This window comes from Kryptolebias marmoratus, linkage group LG7 (assembly GCF_001649575.2).
Source record: "Kryptolebias marmoratus isolate JLee-2015 linkage group LG7, ASM164957v2, whole genome shotgun sequence".
NCBI lineage: Eukaryota > Metazoa > Chordata > Actinopteri > Cyprinodontiformes > Rivulidae > Kryptolebias > Kryptolebias marmoratus.
Window position 1 is genome coordinate 11,154,240 of NC_051436.1, and position 17,745 is coordinate 11,171,984.

General features: G+C 42.4%; 1 protein-coding gene across 1 annotated transcript in view; it reads left to right on the forward strand.

Annotated features, from left to right (window-relative positions):
- rell1 (RELT like 1) overlaps positions 1-17,745 on the forward strand; it is a 30,167-nt gene that overhangs the window by 2,657 nt on the left and 9,765 nt on the right. Inside the window, exons 2-4 of the mRNA XM_017426211.3 lie at positions 5,411-5,623; positions 11,624-11,692; positions 15,853-15,907. Of these exons, the coding sequence (XP_017281700.1) occupies positions 5,411-5,623; positions 11,624-11,692; positions 15,853-15,907 (337 nt within the window). The remainder of the gene's footprint in view (positions 1-5,410; positions 5,624-11,623; positions 11,693-15,852; positions 15,908-17,745) is intronic.

Genomic DNA, 17,745 nt, shown 5'->3' on the forward strand with positions numbered 1-17,745 from the left:
ATAAATATATGGCTGGAAATATATACAGTAGTGTTTGTTTACGTAAAAAATTGAAACACTAATAATACTTATGTAAGATTCCCACGCCTAGGCCTGACCCACTCGACTCGCTGCTAGTTCATCCGTCCGGTCAGAGTTGAGCTGTTTCTCCAAACTGAGGTCGTTCAAAGAGCTGTCTACAACAGATATCTAACTGTTTGATTTTTTTTTTTTCTCCACATAACCCCGCTTTCAAAAGAAGCGAACTATCCCTTTTGAGCGTTTGGGACATGATAAACCACATGTGGACAGAACTTTTAACCCCATTAGTCCTGAGCGCCGAGCTGAAAGTCGGTGGTTTCAGTCGGATGCAAACATTTTACTTCCCCGTCCTGTTTGTTCAGAGGTTAATGCGGCTTTTACAGTCCGCGCTTTCTCTGGGGTAAGTGGACGTGGTCAGACACGAGTAGGTTATTGGCGGGGCGGCCCGGGTTCAGCGCTCAGACAGCGGTCAGGAAGCGCCGAGCCGTCTCCCCCTCCCATCTTCTGCAGGACGAACCTGTGTGAGTCAGATCTGTCTCTTCAGATGTGATGACGAAGAAGAACCCGACGTGGCAGAGCTGGGAAAGATTTTAAAAAGATAAATAAACACAGAACTTTCTGCCTGGAGACACATTTTTCTGTCCTTTTTTTTTTTTTCCTGGGAGCTGATTCTTATGTGCTGATTGTCAGTTATTATCCCCCAAAGGTTCTGCCTTTGAGGGCTCGTTCGTTTGTCTGTCAGCAAAATATCTCCTGCACCAGGACTTTAATGAAAGTGATCTACAAATCGCTCGCTTTCGGAGTCAACCCGACTCAAAATGGCTGCCACGGCTAATCGACTTAAGCAAACACAAAAGTGGATTTTAACTCGGTCAGTTTTACAGATGCTGTGCTACAACCTGGCGTGTTAGTAGGAGCAAGGCCACCTGGGTTTTCTAACCTTGTCAAACACAAAATAATTTGACACCATTCGATCCATCTTTTAAAGACAAATCCAACAGTTTGGATTTTTAAATCGGTCTACTGGTTACCAATTTATTGTCATAAACTGATCCTCAGAATGGGTCTGAATGAATCCAGTTCTTTAACAGGCAGCAGTAGAAAGTCCTGAGTTCAACTTAAACTCCGACATGAAAGGGATGTCGGGCTTTTAATGTGTGCTGTCAGCTTTTTCCCTGGTGGTAATAATCCTCCTTCCTGCGTATTTTCTGCTGACGTTTGGTTTATTTACGCGGGCGAAGCCGCTGGTCCGCAGCAACCCTCGGGGAGGCAGAACGTTTTAAATAAAGCTGCAGGAAAGTAGAGTCAGAGCAACGCTGACTCGCTTCAACTCTACAGAGATTTTTTTTTTTCCCCAGAGTGAAAGTTTGGGCCTGTTTGACTGAAAACTACTCATCTTTTACAGCTTTTCCTCTGCTTTAAAAAAAAGCCCAAAACATTAAACCGCTTTGTACTACTCTTGTTTACGTCTAAAGGCTCGCCTTTAGCTGCTCACGTCAGACTGTAAAATGTCCTCGTATTTGAATTAAAATAGAAAAAGACGTGTAATTAAGTTTTGTTTTAAATCTCTTTACTCGTCAAGGTTGTTATAAAATGCGTGGAAACTCCTGTTAAGTTCAATCAACCTTTAAACTTCTAAGAAAGTAAAGATTCATGTTTTATATTTTTAATTAAAGCTAATTTAACTTTTTTTTGTTTACTGCTTTTAATGCTGCATTCAGCTTTTTAGAGTTTTATGTGACAATATGTGGTAGTATATCTTAAGTTACTTTTTTATTTATTAAAAAATAAATCTTTGAACAGTGAAACGTTACCAGTATTTACATGAATATGTGAAAAAGGAAAAGTATTTAATTGCTTACTCATAATTGTCACCCCTCACATAAGAAGCCGGGTGATTGTGTATTTGCGTTTTTGCTTTTCTTTTGTCATCTGTTGGCAAAACATCATGAAGTAGCTGACGGGTTTTAATGAAAATACGTTGCGAGTCAACCCAAGATGGCCGCCACAAGCCACTCAACCATAGCCAACACAGAAATGGCTGTAACTCGGTGAATTGTACAGATATTGAGCTTAAATTTGTCGTGGTAGTAGCTGAGAGTCATCCCCAACACACACTTTAAGCACAACGTTTAGTTTAATTGCTCGCCTGCAGGGCAGCTGTCAGAATGTGTAACTTGAAGGAATGCTCAGTTATTGTTGCTAAATAGGTCCTTTTCTGTCTTTAAATGGTGCTAATGAATATTCTGGCTCTACACAAACAGGTACTCTGGGTCTTTGGAAACTATTTTCTCCTGTTTTTTTTTTTTTTTTTTTTTTTTTTTCTAGTTTTTGATCCTGAAGGCTGAAATTGTGAAAACCGATTTGATAGCCGAGGGACTTAAGATATTACCTTTTTTTTTTTTTAAACATCAAATAGCCGAAGCCCAGAGTCTGTTTCGTCCTTCTGTTGGAGTTCATCCTGCGTCACAGGATGACTCGGCATAATCTCAGCACGGCTCCACACCTCTGCCTCTCGGTGCCTCTCGCTGCTCTCTCAGGACGTCCACCTGCTGTAGCAGGTTCCTGCCTCGACATGAACACTTTACTTTCTCAGTCTTTCCTTTATTTATTTTTAAAGCTTTTAATGCAGTCTTCCAATCGCCCCGTGATGATTGGAGGTTGGGGACCGTGCCAGGACAGTCTACTTGTCATCACTATTGTTTTTATTTTGTTTTTGTTTCCCCTCCCCACCAGTAATATAAGCAGACGGACGCATGCCGTCACCAGACGCTCAGTCAGCAGCCGCTGCTCGGTCAGCTGAACTGGGACAATGAAACGGCACCCGAACGCATCACGCAGCTGGGTGTTCATACGCAGCACAGGCCCCTCATTTTCAGACGTTCTTTCAAAAAAAGTTCCTTGAAAGTTTTTGCTTCTAGACTGAAATTTGACCTTTTGTCAAACAGTCTTTGTCTCTGTGTTTTGGACTTCTGCTGGGTTGCGCGCGCGCACGGATCTGAACAGGAGCGAAGACAAAAGGCCTTTTGTGCGTCCTGCTGGGTTTGCTCACATGATGCATCAACAGAAAGAAGCATGGGGAAGTCTGTCCTTACGTCTGTGAGGACATTACGTCTAAAGCTCGTATAGTTTTTTTAGTCAAGCGCTCAGGTAGAAGGTAAAATCAGCCATTTTCTGTCCTGTTTTCAGTTCTACGCAGTACGGTGTGTATAGAAGAAACTACCTCAAATAGAAGACATGATATGTACTGGATTTAGCAACTGGTGGTAGAAAAACACATAATGTATGCAAAAAAAAAAAAAAAAAAATTCCCCCCAAATGTAGATTGAATCTATAAATCTTAAATACAAAGTTGAATCAACAAAATGCAGGTAAAATACAAATAAAACTTCAGCATATGGCAACGGAGTTAAAACATCTCATTTATCAGTAAAGCAATTTGAAATAAAAATATAAATAATCAAAAGCTAACAGTTTATTTGTCAATCTTGGACACATCGTTCACAAATAAGCCATTTTTTTGGGGCGTCTTCTGATTAAAAACAATCAGAAATTGTCCTAAAAGCATCAGAACGATGCTCTGTTCTTTCAGATCGGCTGAAAGTGGAGCTCCACAAGCTTTTGTTGGTGATTTTTACATTTTTCCTAAATTTAACTTTAAATTTAATTTAAGGCTGCACAATATTTAAAAGCATGCAACTGCATGAAGACTGCTCACGGCTACCAACATAGGCTGCAACAGCTCCCCCGTATTTCCACGCCACTTCCAACGCTCTCCGTGCGTTTTAGCCTGCTGTTGGAGAGGGAAAACAAACGCCAACGTTACTGAGAACGTATAAATAAATACACAGAGTAAGAGATGCCCACTCAGACTTGAATAAATCCATTTTTCCAGTGGTTTTTAGTCAGAGCTGCTTGGTCTTTTTCTAACGTAACGAGGCATCTTTGGGTTATTCTGGTCACTAGGCAACAGAGGCATTAGTTTTTTTTTTTAAGCTCTTGTAGAGCTTCGTCACGCGTCACAAGAAAACATAAGAGCACCCAGAACTGGTGGGCGCTCTTCATCTTCATCTCAGTGAGTCAGATCTTTAATGTTTTCCTAAACTATAATAGCAGTTCTGTTCTGATTGGACTGCTCCTACTTCAATGGAAACTGAAAGTCCTAAAGATCTAATCAGATTACCCAGAAGTAACATGAATCGAGAAAAAATAGTTGGGTTTTTTTCCATTTCTGCTGTACGTCTTCAGTCGATTGTCTTATCAGCTCTTCTCGGCGTGGATGATAACCTTTGGACTTCAGAGGAAGAAGTCTGAGCTGCGGTGGTAAAAGTTTAAATCTTTCGTTCTTCCTTTGTGTGGTCGGTTCCATCAACTGCAGCGACGCGTTCAATAGCCAATCGGCCGTCTGATGCGGGCGTCATTCGGCTGAGAAACCAGCTTCAGACTAAACAAAACGGCCTAGCCCGGACGAAGACTTCTGCCCTTTTTCTCCATGCTCAGAGCTCTACGACTGATCCAAAATGACCCAACTATACCTTTTTGAGAGTTCATCAAATGAATAACACGATGGAGATAAAACCCACATTTTCCTCACTTCTTTCCCAGCGCTCTGTGTTCTTAGAACTTCGACTTCTATCACCTAAATCATCTGTGTGCACAGAGGGCATATAACATGTATTACTGCTACGATAGCTTGGGATTTATTGCAGTCCTGACATCACAAATCACATCTAATGTGCAGCTAAGAGCATATTGGGTTGTATGTTTTCTATGAAAGAACCATTGGGGACATCTTTGGTCTGGAGCTTCAATCAGTGGTCTGTGGTCGTTCGTTAACCAAACTCCAAACCCACAAATGACAAGGAGCGTCTCAATTATTTGAGAAATATTGGGTTGTGTGAGCGCTGCTACCGCTGACATCGTGAAGCGCGTTCACAGCTGCTTCCTCCCCCACCGTTCAGAGTCCGATCTAATAAGAGCGGTGACACCGGCGCCCGCTTTCCGCTCCCCGCTGAACTGATGGATGCCCGCCGCGTTTTAAATCGGCTGTGGCAAGACGGCGTCCATTAAATATTACGCTGCACAGCGGGAAGCGGGCCTGCGCGGCGTGAGGCAAATTTAAGAGTTTGAAACCTAAAAGAAATACCCCCCCCCTTTTTTTTTTTTTTTTTTTTTTTTAAGATGGTGGTTTTATTCCTTTGCTGTAAACCAGAGCTTGTAAAAGGGTACACGTTGGTGTCTGATTGATAATTTTTAAGGCCTGCTGATGCAGGTAGGGGAGCGTGAAGCCTCTCAGTGCTCGACCCATAAGGACCCTCAGGCTCTCTCTGGATATGTGTTCTGTCATGGTCACTGAGATGACAATCTGTTTGTCCCCCTCACTTTTCAGCGGGGCATAACACGAATGCTGGAAAAACCGAAGGAGGCCACTGGGACTATGTTGCCTTTGTGCTGGTGCCAACGTTCTTCCTCCTGGGCCTCATCGGGGTGGTGATCTGCCACGTGTTGAAGAGGAAGGGCTACAGGTGCACCACGGCCCAGGACAACAAGGAGGAGGAGGAGGAGGGGTGTGAGGAAGATTTGGATCCAGAGCTGGGTGGAGGTAAGGTGCTCTGCGAATCGGGACGTAATTTTTCTTTAAAAAACAAAAAAGATCTGGTCTTTACCAGGTTCTAAATCTTTTTAAATCTAATCTCAAATGTATGAAAACACACACAGCAGATTCCAACATGTCCAAATTGTCTTGCCCCCTTTGTGTCTCCGACTTGCTTCAACCTGATGTTCCTTCGCGGGCCTGAGATCATCGGATCGGCTGCTTTGGCTCGTCCCGAAAACCAGGCTGAAGCCCAGAGATCAGACGTTTTTAGTAGTTGGAGTAGTTTGGAACAGGCTTCTTCAACTCTAGTTTTAAATCTTTTTTTTTTTTTACAGAAACACATTTGTACTTGCTGATAGTTAACTAAGTGTGAGATGCCTTTTTATATAAACTGAGACAGCATCTCAGTCAGGTTCTGGTTCTGGACTTTAACTGGACCGTTCCAGAACCTGGATCCTCTTCTCGTTGAGTCATTCTGTTGTAGAGCAGCTGCTGTTTGTGGATCATTGTCCTGTTTTAGGACCCAGTTTGGTCCAAACTTCAGCTGTTGGACAGATGTCCTCACGTTTGACTCTAGAGTCCTTTGGTCTCCAGAGGAGTTCAGGGTCGACTCGGTGACTGCGAGGAGCCCAAACCATCAGCCCTCCACCACCGTGCCGACAGCTGCTGTTTGGTTTTCTCCAGCCGTGCCGCTGTGCATTATGGGTAAACATGTCCACTCTGGTCCAGAGGACGTTGTTCCAGAAGTCTTCTGCTTCATTCAGATGAAACTCAGTCGGGCAGCCATGTTGTTTTCAGAGAGACGAGGTTTTCTCCTGCAGTCCTTCCAGACGAGACAAACATGTTCCGTCTTCTTCTGATTGTCCTGTCATGTCCTTTGACCTTTGACCTGCTAACTGAAGCCTGTAGAGTTTCTCTGGTCGTTGCACAGTCTGACCTCGGGGTGAATCTGCTGCGACCTCCACTCCCGGGCCGACAGGCGGCTGTTTGAAACGTGAAGAATCTTTCTCTCTGTTCGGAAATGACCTTTGACCCCTCCCAACAGCTGCTTCTTTCTGAGGTCATTGCTGATGTCTTTCCGCCCCGGCGTCGTGTTAACACACACACCTGTCCACTCCGGAGCAGCGAAGCGATCAAACTGCTGCTGTTATGGAGGCGATCAGTTCATCGATACGTCTGATCAGCAGCTCCTGACTGAAGCTGAGGAAGCAGCAAAGATGGAGGCAGATTTTTTTATACAGCTCTTCTATTTTGGCTTTGTTTCTGTTGTGTGTTTTTGAACAATTGGAGTTAGATTTAGATAATTTTAGAATCTGGTAAAGATCTGAAAAAGGGTGTACTTTATTATTATTATTATTTTTTTTTTTTGTACATCTGTATTTTTAATGTAAGCTTTAAAACAGTTATTGATTCGGTGAATTGCTGCAGCACGTCTCATATTCTAGTCCAGCTGTGTAATAATCAATATTCATCACTAAATCAGAACTGAGACTGCGATGCTGATGCAAGAGTATCCCTGTAACAGTTGTCGCAAAAAGAGTTATCGCATTTTTGCATTAGTTTCTAAATGAGTCACGACTCCGTGTGAAGTTTTCCACTCTCCTTTCACGTGGCGGTGACAATCAGGGTCAGGTTTTCTAGACGCCTGTCACATCTCGATTACCCACGAGCTCCGACTTCATTCCTGAATCTGCCGAGATGAGTCTGTAATGATGAAGTAATTAAAGGTTGTAAACTTAAATGTTGCCGACCGCAGACGTACGTCACAGAGCGCCGCTGAAAGGATTTTCTTACGAAGTCGCCGTCTAAATTTAGCTCCTCTGTCTCTTTAAGACACGAAGGGTAAACCATGAAGAGGTCTGGCAATCACGCCACTCATGTTCTGACTTAACAAGAGGCGTGTTCACTTTGGTTCAGTGAGATGAAACCAGCAAAAGAAAAAGAGAGTATCTAGTATTAACTAGAATATCCGTATGTGATGATGAGGCCTTTTCTTTCCTGTGAAGTGAATAATCTAATCTAAATCTTTTCTATGGTTTTCCGCTTCCCTCCGATTAACAAGGGCAGGTCTTTGTTTCCTCCTTCCTTCTCTAGTATCGCTTGTGCGCAGGAGTCGGGTGTTATGTAACAGCTTGGCTCTGGCGTGTGTCACACACATGAGACAAGTAGTGGAAAGAATAAACTTTTGACATCACGCCGCCAAGACTTCTGGGTCCTGGTAGTTGTTATTTCTCACCAATCTGTTTATGATACAGTGAGCAGGGTTAGTTTGTATATTTTTACTTTTTTTTTTTTTGAATTGTGATTCTGTGGAAGGTTTTATGAACAGTTGATGCACTATTTAGGCACAGGTATTTGATCACACCTGTAATTGTTGAATTCAGGTGTCAGGGTATCAGGCTAACCCCTTGATCTCCAGTGATGGGCAGTTTTAATGCTTCAGCGTGCCAAGACATTTTATGCAATGCCAAGCTTCCGACTTTGTGGCAACACTTTGGGGAAGTCCCAACGTGACTGCACCCTGGCGTGGAAAGCGACAACGTTAAAGGCGTGTCTTTGATGAGTTCGGTGTGGGAGAGCTCGACTTGCCCGCGCAGAGCCTTGACCTCGACCAAATCAATCACCTTCGGGATGAACTGGAACAGAAACTGCGAGTCTGACGTCTCGTCTGATACCAATGTCTCACTTCATACGTGTTCTGCAGGGGGAAAAAAATGGGCATTCCAAAATCTTGCGGAAAGCCTTCCAAGAAAAGAGGAAGCTAGTATAGCTGCAAATGGGGGACCAACTCTGTAGATGGCTCTTTGAACAACCTCAGTTTGAAGAAATCCTTTAACTCTGACCAGATTGACATGCTAAAAGGCAAGTCGGACCAAAACCAAAGTGGACTTTTTTTCGTCTTAAACCACCCTTTACACCACTGTTAGTCTCGCATTACAAATAGCGTGAACTGCTCTGAAACCTTTGAGGCTGAGGTTGATTTAAGATGGCGTCAGTCCACTTTAAGTTTGACCGGGTCAATGAGCTAACGGCAAGTCGAAGTGAGACCAGGACTGAAGTGTCTTTCTCCAAACTGAGGCTATTCAGAGAGCTGTTTACAATAGGTACGGCATCCATTGTAAAAAACCTTCCCCTAGAACTTGAAAAGACCTGGTGGTTTTGGACAAAGAGTAAATGGGTTTCCCTCGCTGAGGCCATGGCGGCTTCCTGTCAACAACACAATGGCTGTAGGCCTATCAGGTTTTTTTCCATGTCATCTGTCTCTTTTGTGTGTTTTTCCTCACAGAGCTCCACCCTCACTGGGGCATGTTACAACAGACATGGCTTTGGGTTTTTTTTTTTTTAAGTATTTTGATCTCTTTTGTTCTGTTGATCTCGTTTCACAGCTATCAGATTTGTTTTGCCTTCCTCCCTGTTGAAGCAGTAGAAACCACGCAGGCTTGCTGGTAGGGATCGTTCACGGCCTGCCAGGGGATTCCGGAGAACGCAGCCGCGTTTTATCAGAAATCTGGAAAATGGGAGGAAGCAATCGACCGGGAAAAATCTAGGAAATAGTGGTCCAGTAAAGCTGTGTGCCAAATGCAATATTTTGCTTAGTGTTGAAATAAATTCACATTTTATGGCTCGTTTTGCTCATCGCACATTTAATACAGATCTTGGAAAAGCCATATTTCTCGATATTTGTCACACAGTAATGCGAAAACATGATTACTGACAGTATCACAGTTTTATTACTGTGGGCAATATTTGCTTTCAGGAGATGGTTTGAAGTCTGTGCATGATTATCACAGGGAACTCCGTTTTATTATTCATAGAAATGATGTTGCACCTTTCGTAGAACGGTAAACTAACATCCTCTTATGTCGAATTGTGTTGACCCCAAAATTTAGTCAGTTGAATATATATATATATATATATATATATATATATATATATATATATATATATATATATATATATNATTAGTGATTACAATGAGTTTAAATCCATCCTGCAGTTTATAACAGATAGACAAATGAACACACAAACACAGATGGACCTTATCATCTGCCTTTTCCCATTCTGCAGCGATTGATAATTAAAATCTATAAAGTTTACCTTTTAATGTTGCTGTTTTGCAGTAATCCACAGTTTTAGTTTGGGTTTTTTGGTTTCAGTCCTAAGGAGCTGCTAAATTTAATTCATACCGTCAAGCCACAATGCCGGCTCACACACACACTGACCGTTTCAGCTCTGTGACTACCTTCTTTGGTGGCTCAGAGGCATAACAACGGCAAGTTGACCTTTCACGTCACTTTGTTTCTTTTGTAAATGAGAGATATGGGGGAGGGGCAGCGTCTAAGGCCCGGCTGGAAAGGGGGTTCTCTCTCTGGTTCCTCAAATTGTTTCCAAAGGATTTGACAGAAATAGACGTGAAGTTCATAGAAGTTCAGTCATTCAATAGTCGCCTGAAGGCACTTTAAATAGAGGAAAACTTCAAACCTACACACAGAAAATGGAAATAGACGCTTTGTAATACTGAGAAACAACAGTGACTTTAAGGTAGGATCAGTTCTAAACGACGACTCCGTGTGAACTCGGAGACAGATGATGCGACATTAAATGTTTGTCACCTCAGCTGTAGCCAAAAGAAATCTATCTCGTTGAGCCAGTATCCCTCTGAGCCGCGACCGTTGGAGACTCGGTGTCGCAAAACTGGATTCCAGGCCTTGATTTGTTCAGCAGCCACCTCTGGAGTACATGTTTGAGATGCAGATCATCAGAGTTCAACCTTTTTTTTTTTTTTTATCCAATATATTGGAAGCTAGGTTTTAGACTTGGGCATTGAGGACAGCAAAGAGTTTTGTCTTAGGATAATTTGTTTAAGCCACATAGCTGAGAATCACTGAGCTGAGGTGAGTCAGCAGAGGGACAGAAGAACAAAAGGCCCCCCTTTAAATACTCAGCTCAACACACGCCGTAACTTTCCATAGGATGAGGAGGGGTCTGGAATGGGGGTAGGGATCAGGAAACTGCTTTCTACACCCCACAGCCCTATAAGATAAGGAGTCCCCCTAAACTAAAACATGCTGTCAGAATCATTTTTTTCTTACAATGCACTTTTTCTTACAATGGCCATAGTGTCGGAACTTTTCTCTGTAGTTCTCTAGAATTGTCTAAACTAAGTTGGGTTTGAGAGGCCTGCGACAACTCCGACACCATTTAGAGCTAAGGTTTGTTGCTCGACTTATTGAATGTGTTCAAAATTAAAGCAACAAGACCTGATTCACGCAAACACGCCGAGACATGATGGAGACTCCCTCGCTGGACGCCAGCCGACTTTAGGGCGACGGAAGGTCTTTCGGATTCATTTCAGCCGTTCCGTCTCCCCTTTCTTCTGTCCGTTCTGTATTTTCCACCCATAATCTCGATCTTTGCATGTAAATGGCCGCAGCCTCCCCTTCCCTTTCTCACCTATTGTCTTCCACCTCGCAGCCCGTTTTCCTGCACCCTCGTGTTATCGTTCTGCACCTTCTGTTCCTCTGTTCTCTTGGATTTTCGCTTTTATTTTTTTTATTTTTATTTTTTCTCTGAGCCCACTCCTCCATCTCTACCACTGACCTCCTTTTAATTGACCTCCTCTTCCTGTTTGGGATTTCCTCAGTATTATTGGTAATCCAGGGCTTGTTGACCGGGAATCAGGTTGTTGTTTTTTTTTCCTCTCTTCTTTTTGGAACTATGACGTTCTCACACCAGTTCTGGTATTTAAGACCCCATCCCAGGAGACGTTTCGATACAATCAAACTCAAACAGTTATTCTTGCTCCAGTTATTGTTTAAAACTAAAGATACAGAATCTTAAAATCTGGTTTAAACTGGTTAAAAACGAAGTATTAAAACCTTTGTTGTGGTCGTAGTGTTTGTATCTTTCCCTGTTTTTTGTATTAATTAATATTGACGAATTTTGCTGAACTATAGGTGAATGACTGGACCATTCTTTTATTTAACTTTCTCGTTGTTCTTCCAGAGATGAATGACACCTTCAGTGACAACGACACCGTCGGGCAGATCGTCCACTACATCATGAAGAATCAAGGTATGCGTTTTTACTCACCTTTCTACAGTTTTCCCACCTGTTGACGCACTTAGTCTCATTTATATGCAGCTAATTATCTTTTAGTTTAATGTTTTTGCTGAGTTTCCTGGATTTTAAAGGGTATCGGTTCCCTCTGCGACCCATCCTCTCCCGAAGTCCTTCCTGCTCTGTATTGTTTGAAGGTACATTTTTCACAGCAGTCAGGAAGGAAGTCAGCGTTCAGGTCTGAGCTGTGGTCTGGTTTCTCAGAAGAGTTTGGCTGAAAGGAGGGAGAGGAAAAAAAAGAAGGTTTCAGTGGAAGTTCATATCCAGGACAGATGCTGTGGAATTTAAAGACCCGGTTTGTTATGACAGCCGTTTGTCCGACACGTTTCGTTTAGTGTCCGTTTCCCACCGAAGCCCCACCAAACTTCCCTGCTCTTGTTTGATCCGTCTTTCCTTTTTTACAAATGATTTACCGAGGCTGGAATACGAACCCGTAGTAACTTGGCTCGGTTTTAAATTTATGACGCTAATCAAGCAGTATTTACAGCACCGACGGACCTCCCATTCTGAGAAAATGATGTTGAAACGAAGCTGAAGTTTTGCTCAAAGTTGAAACAGTTTTTCTTACTTCAGCAACAAAAAGTCCAATTTTTTTTTAATTAAAAAACTTGAATTACTTGAGGCCAAATCCTGTTTCCTCCTACCCCTTAGCCCTACTTCTATGTTTTGCGAGTTGACCTTGTGGGTTTGGGGCGTCCCAGTTCTTATTGAAGGTGGAGGGCTGTCTGGCTCTTGAAACAAGGATTTTTCAACCTTTTTAGATGAAAGGTTACAATCTAACAGAAACAACAAAACAATCCACACACCAATATCACTAAGTTTGGCACAAAAACTACTCCAGTGTCTAGTTTGATGTATTCGAGCATAAAGCTGCAGCTACCAGATATTTTAGTTATTGAGTACTTTAATCAGATAATCCTTTAAAATGGCTTTTAACCCTGGAAGCCCTGGACTTGTACCTACAATAAGAGGTATTCCTCCTCTCTGCTGTCAGAACTACATGCTCTGTCACGCACACACTTACTGGAATCCCAAACCTTTAGCCACTTTTCCAAAAATGTTCTTTTTTTTTTTTTTCCCTTCTCGTTTAGTTGCACTAAACGCAGCATAAGCATATATTGTGCAACAGCAATAAACGTCCCCGTGCAACGGTGTCCACGGAGGAGTGAGCAGACACGAGGATGAAATGAAGCATCAAATCAACGATCTTTGCCTTGAAGATATTTTTTTTTTATCTTTAAAAAAGATAAAAAGCTTTAAGTGATTTGTGATGAGTTGTTCCGGTGTAACGTCTCAGTTAACCTTGAGGATAAAAAAAGCGAAAACAGCCTTGTTTTTTTGTAAATCTAATGTTTTATCACGTCAACAACTCATGTAAAGTCTAATTTAGTGTCTTCTGATGATTACTTTGTGTAATTGTGGATCCGTCTGAACAACCGTTAAAAAAAAACAACAACTAGTTTTTACACAACAAATACGTCTTTTTAATGTAAAAAGAATCTGAGGCTCCTAGAAAGGAATGTCTCATTTTTCAGGGTAATATTTAATCCGTTAGTCTTTAGGACTTCAAATTAAAAGGCATGCGGCATAAATAATTACCCAAAATAAGATTTGGTCTTAGTAATATAAAAGTTGTTGATGATTATATTAATTATTATTATTTTTATTTTATCCCAATTGGATATCAGACAATGGGTGTCAAGTTTTATTTAGTTTTATGTTACGGTCTTTTATTTTGGAGATATCCATAAAAAACTAGTTATATTTAAACATGTTTTTCTCAAGAGGAACGCAGATGAGCAACAGGACTTCCCGACTGTTTTAAGATGTAGAATCGATGTGATAAATACTGCAGGAACAACAGAAGTTACAAGTGCAAGAAAATATTTTAAAATGAAAGAAGCTCCTTTTTTTGTTTTTGTTTGTTTGTTTTCTCTGGAGGAAATGGTTCCACAATCTCAGAGTAACAGATCCTAATTATTGGTTTGGACAGTTTTATTATTATTTTATTTAATCAAACAACTTAAAATCTTCGATTTATGTATCTAAAAGCAAAATGGGCCACATTCTTCTTATTCACATTTTTGTCTCTTTTACATTTTTTGGTTCTTCTCCATTTCCTGAACCTCAGTTTCGAGTGACTAACGTGCAGCGTGTTGTCACATCCTTATGACTCACTGTCATTGTCCCGAGCCTCAAGTTAATTTATTTGCACTTGTGTGTGTGTGTGTTTTCCTTGAGCCGCCTCATCGCGTTCACGCTGAAGTCACTGTGACTCAGTTTCTCAAAGTCCGCAGGATTCCTGTTAATCAAGCTTTCTCCTATAAAAATAGTTCTGTTTATGCCACGCTAATTATTAGCATCTATTTGAAGACATTTCTGACATACTTGGGAAGTGATTTTTTTTTTTTTTCAGCTGACATTTCTGTCGGCAACAGCAGGAAGTTAAACGAAAGCCAACGGCGCCCTCTGCTGGTGGTCTATTAATAGACGGGTGTGAAATTCTGTCATTCTTCACCTTTTTTTTCCTCCTGTATGAATGACAAACAAGCCTTTAGTGTCACTGAGTACAAAGCTGATTTAGAAGAATTCAATTCGGTGTATTAATCTGACCAAATATCAAGAGGAATTATCGAGATGTCACATTGTGTGGGCTCTCAAATTATTCGGTTACATGATCTCTCCTGACTGCAGGTTTTTATCACCTGACTGACCTGGGAGTAGATGTTTATAGTTAAATGCACGGCAGCATCCAAGGCCCTGTTCGCACCTGGCAGTAAAATCTCTCCGGAGCGATCAGACTCGAGTCAAACCTACTTTAACAAAATGAAGGCGTAGCCGAGTGGTCCGTCAGCCGAGCTCCAGAGAAATCGTCAGGTTCTCAGGCGTTTCTGTCAAACCTTTTTAATGCGTTCAATCGCCTGAACTTCATTCTTAATTCTTAGTTCTCCTATTCTTAGGAGCCCAAACTGAGCTTTGCGGCGGCACAAATTCGCCAAAGGTTTGAACCCGTGAAGCTCCACCGCAGTGAACTTGTCGGCTGGGTTCTATGCATCACCTGTGAACAGAACCGGCCGTGTTTAAGTAGACGACACGGCGTTGGAAAGCTCAGACTCCCGCCCCGGGATCAGCTCAGCTCGTTGTACAGTGCAGCAACCACAGCGGCTCAAATCAGCTCATAAAACAATCAGAGCAAATATTGAAAAACTACGATGACTCGTTCATACAGCGCCCTGAAAATCCACTGATGTAATTTTCTCCATTGACAGCAATTAAGCCAATCAGGTATATAAAAGAACTTTTAGCCTGAACACAAAAAAAAACAAAAGTCTTCAGAATATTCCCACAGCAGCTGATTAATGGTCTTAAATTAGCCGGCAGCTGAGCCACATTGCGATGATCCCCTTTAAGTTCACAGTATATATACATTTATCTTTTTATTACATGCTACATACATGTAATAACGCGGGTCAGCAGGCGGTTGTTTAACGTGGCTCAGGTTAGATCATCCCCCACTGATTAAAGATGTATTTGATGCACATTGAGAGTGGTAACACCATATTTAGCTCAGGTCTGAACAGGGCCTGTTGTTAAAGTTTACCTAATAAACTGGTTGTTTTACGCTCTCCATTCCCCCTTTTTATAAAGCAATAAAATAAAATGTGCTCCCCGACGCTGCAGATTAAAACGACTAAACCACATCAAACACCCCGGAGCCGTCCACGCCGAAGACGAAGGGCGGCGCTTCCAGTCAGCTGTCGGAGCGCATTCGCACGAAACCGCAACACAAAGTCCTATCGCGCTTCCCAAGTCCTCGTAAGGACGACGGCCTCTCTCTGTTCGCGCTCGCGAGGGCCCGGCGTGAGGAGAAAATGATGGAGATCTTAAATCTGAGATGTCGGCTCTGTGGTAAAGCGGAAACTGGTCATTCCTCTGAAGCGTGAGGAGGCGGTGGGGGGTTTGGATCACAGACTGTTACAGAGTCATTCTGAGGCAGGTTCTTATTTGGCGAGCTTCAACGTGTGCTGCGTCTTGAGTCCAGTTGGATGTAGAAGTGTTAAAACGATCGTTTATCGCTCTGACTCTGTTCTGTTTCCTTTCTGCTTTGTCCTCAGCGAACTCCGACGCCCTCAAAGCCATGATTCACGACAACAGCTTCGACTCCGAAGGGTAAGAATCCTCGCGTGTCCCGCCAACAGCCGGTCCGCATGGAGGAGTGGTTAGACTTGTCCAGCAGGGGGCGCCGCAGGCCTCCGCGTGAAGGCCCCAGCTCGCCGAGCCGAGCCGAGCAGCACGAGGACACCCGAAGCAGTCGGGGCCTCATGTCTCCTCCGGTTCTCGGTCCAGATAAAGGCCAAGCAGCTGGGGAGTGTTTCCCCAGACGCCGCCGCCTCGCTCGCTTTGTGGGCTCACAAATTACTTCTAAAATATTCATTTGATCCACCAGAATATGAGCAGATTTATTATTAATTCCTGTTGAGGTTAGAACTGAATTGTGTCATGAGTTGTTTCTAACAAAATAAAAGTTTGCTGTTCCTCAGCTTTTGCCACAAAAAGGGCAGAAAGTTACTTCATTAGAACCAGTTTACAGCCTTAAACATCTACGATGTAACTGGCTGATTAACCATCTAAATCAAATATGTGCATACTGTTTCCTTCAAAAGTCTAAACCCGGCTTTTATCCGTTTGTTTTAATTTTATTTTGAATCTGTTGAAGGAGACTCGGGCCACATTCCTTTTTAAAAAGTCCCGTAGGACTCGGACGCAGCCTTTAAAAGCTTTTAATTACATTTTAGTTTGAAACTTTAGGGTCATTCTGTGTCCAAACACCCAACACCACTTATGTAATAAAAGCTGGACCGGTGGAATGGTCAGGCTGTTTGAGGAACGAAGTAGCATCACAAGCGGAGTATAAAATCCCAAAATGATTAAATATTAAAGCAGCATTCCTCGAAGGAATGCTTATCGCCCGCCGCTGTGTGTAGCAAAGTTTCGCACAGCGATCTCGTGTGGCGTGTTGGGGATGACTCTCAGCTACTGTCACATCAAGCCTCAAGCTCGGCATCTGAAAACCGGGCCGAGCTTGAGCCATTCGGCCGTGGCGGCCATCTTGAATCAGGCTGCAGACGTCCATCCAATGACTACTTTCAGAGTTGCTTTAAAATCTATCCTGTGGGTCGTGAGGAAATTCTGCTAACACTGAGGTTTTTACGTCGTGGCCGGCTTTTTACGGCATCGGACATTTCGAAAAAATCCACGATAAATTGAACCGAACCAAATGAATCTGATTGAAGCAGAGATGTTCTATCTGAAGACTTTGGCGAGAATTGGTTAATAAAAGACGCTTCGTTCACACAGGAACAGGTTGTGTGATTACGTAAAAGTTTTTTTTCTTGTTGTCGTTTCAGCCTTTCATCCAAACGGAAATAGAGTTTTAGGACCCCCTAAGCTACACGTGTCAAACTCAAGGCCCGCGGGCCAGATCCGGCCCTCTAGTCTGGTTCAGATCGAGTCTCTGATTCTTATTTTGCTTTAAAAAACTGAGCCTAATTAGTGAAGTTTTCTCTTGACAGTGTCTTAGAAGCCAACAATATAGTTTTAATTTCTGTATGATCAGGTTTTTGTTGATGGCTTTTTTAAAAAATCTGTTTTAATGTTAAAAAAATTCATTTAAAAGCTGAGTGAGGCGTAAGAAATGACTGCTAATGATGAGCTTTTTGAAGTTTGATCTCTTTGTCTGTGTTCATTAAAGTCTGTTTGCTCTAGATTCTGTATAATCTGGAACTGTGAAAGGTTTATTTATATTTCTATATGAATGATTTGACATAATACATCTAAAACCAATTAATTTATGTAAGTTTTAATAAATATTGATCGTGATCGGCCCTTTGCTAGGACCAAATGTTTAATTTTGGCCCCCTTGCGTCACTGGGTTTGACACCCCTGCCCTAAATGGTTCCATAGCAAGAATGTTTTAGTGTTTTCATGTGGAACCCCCCCCCCCCCCA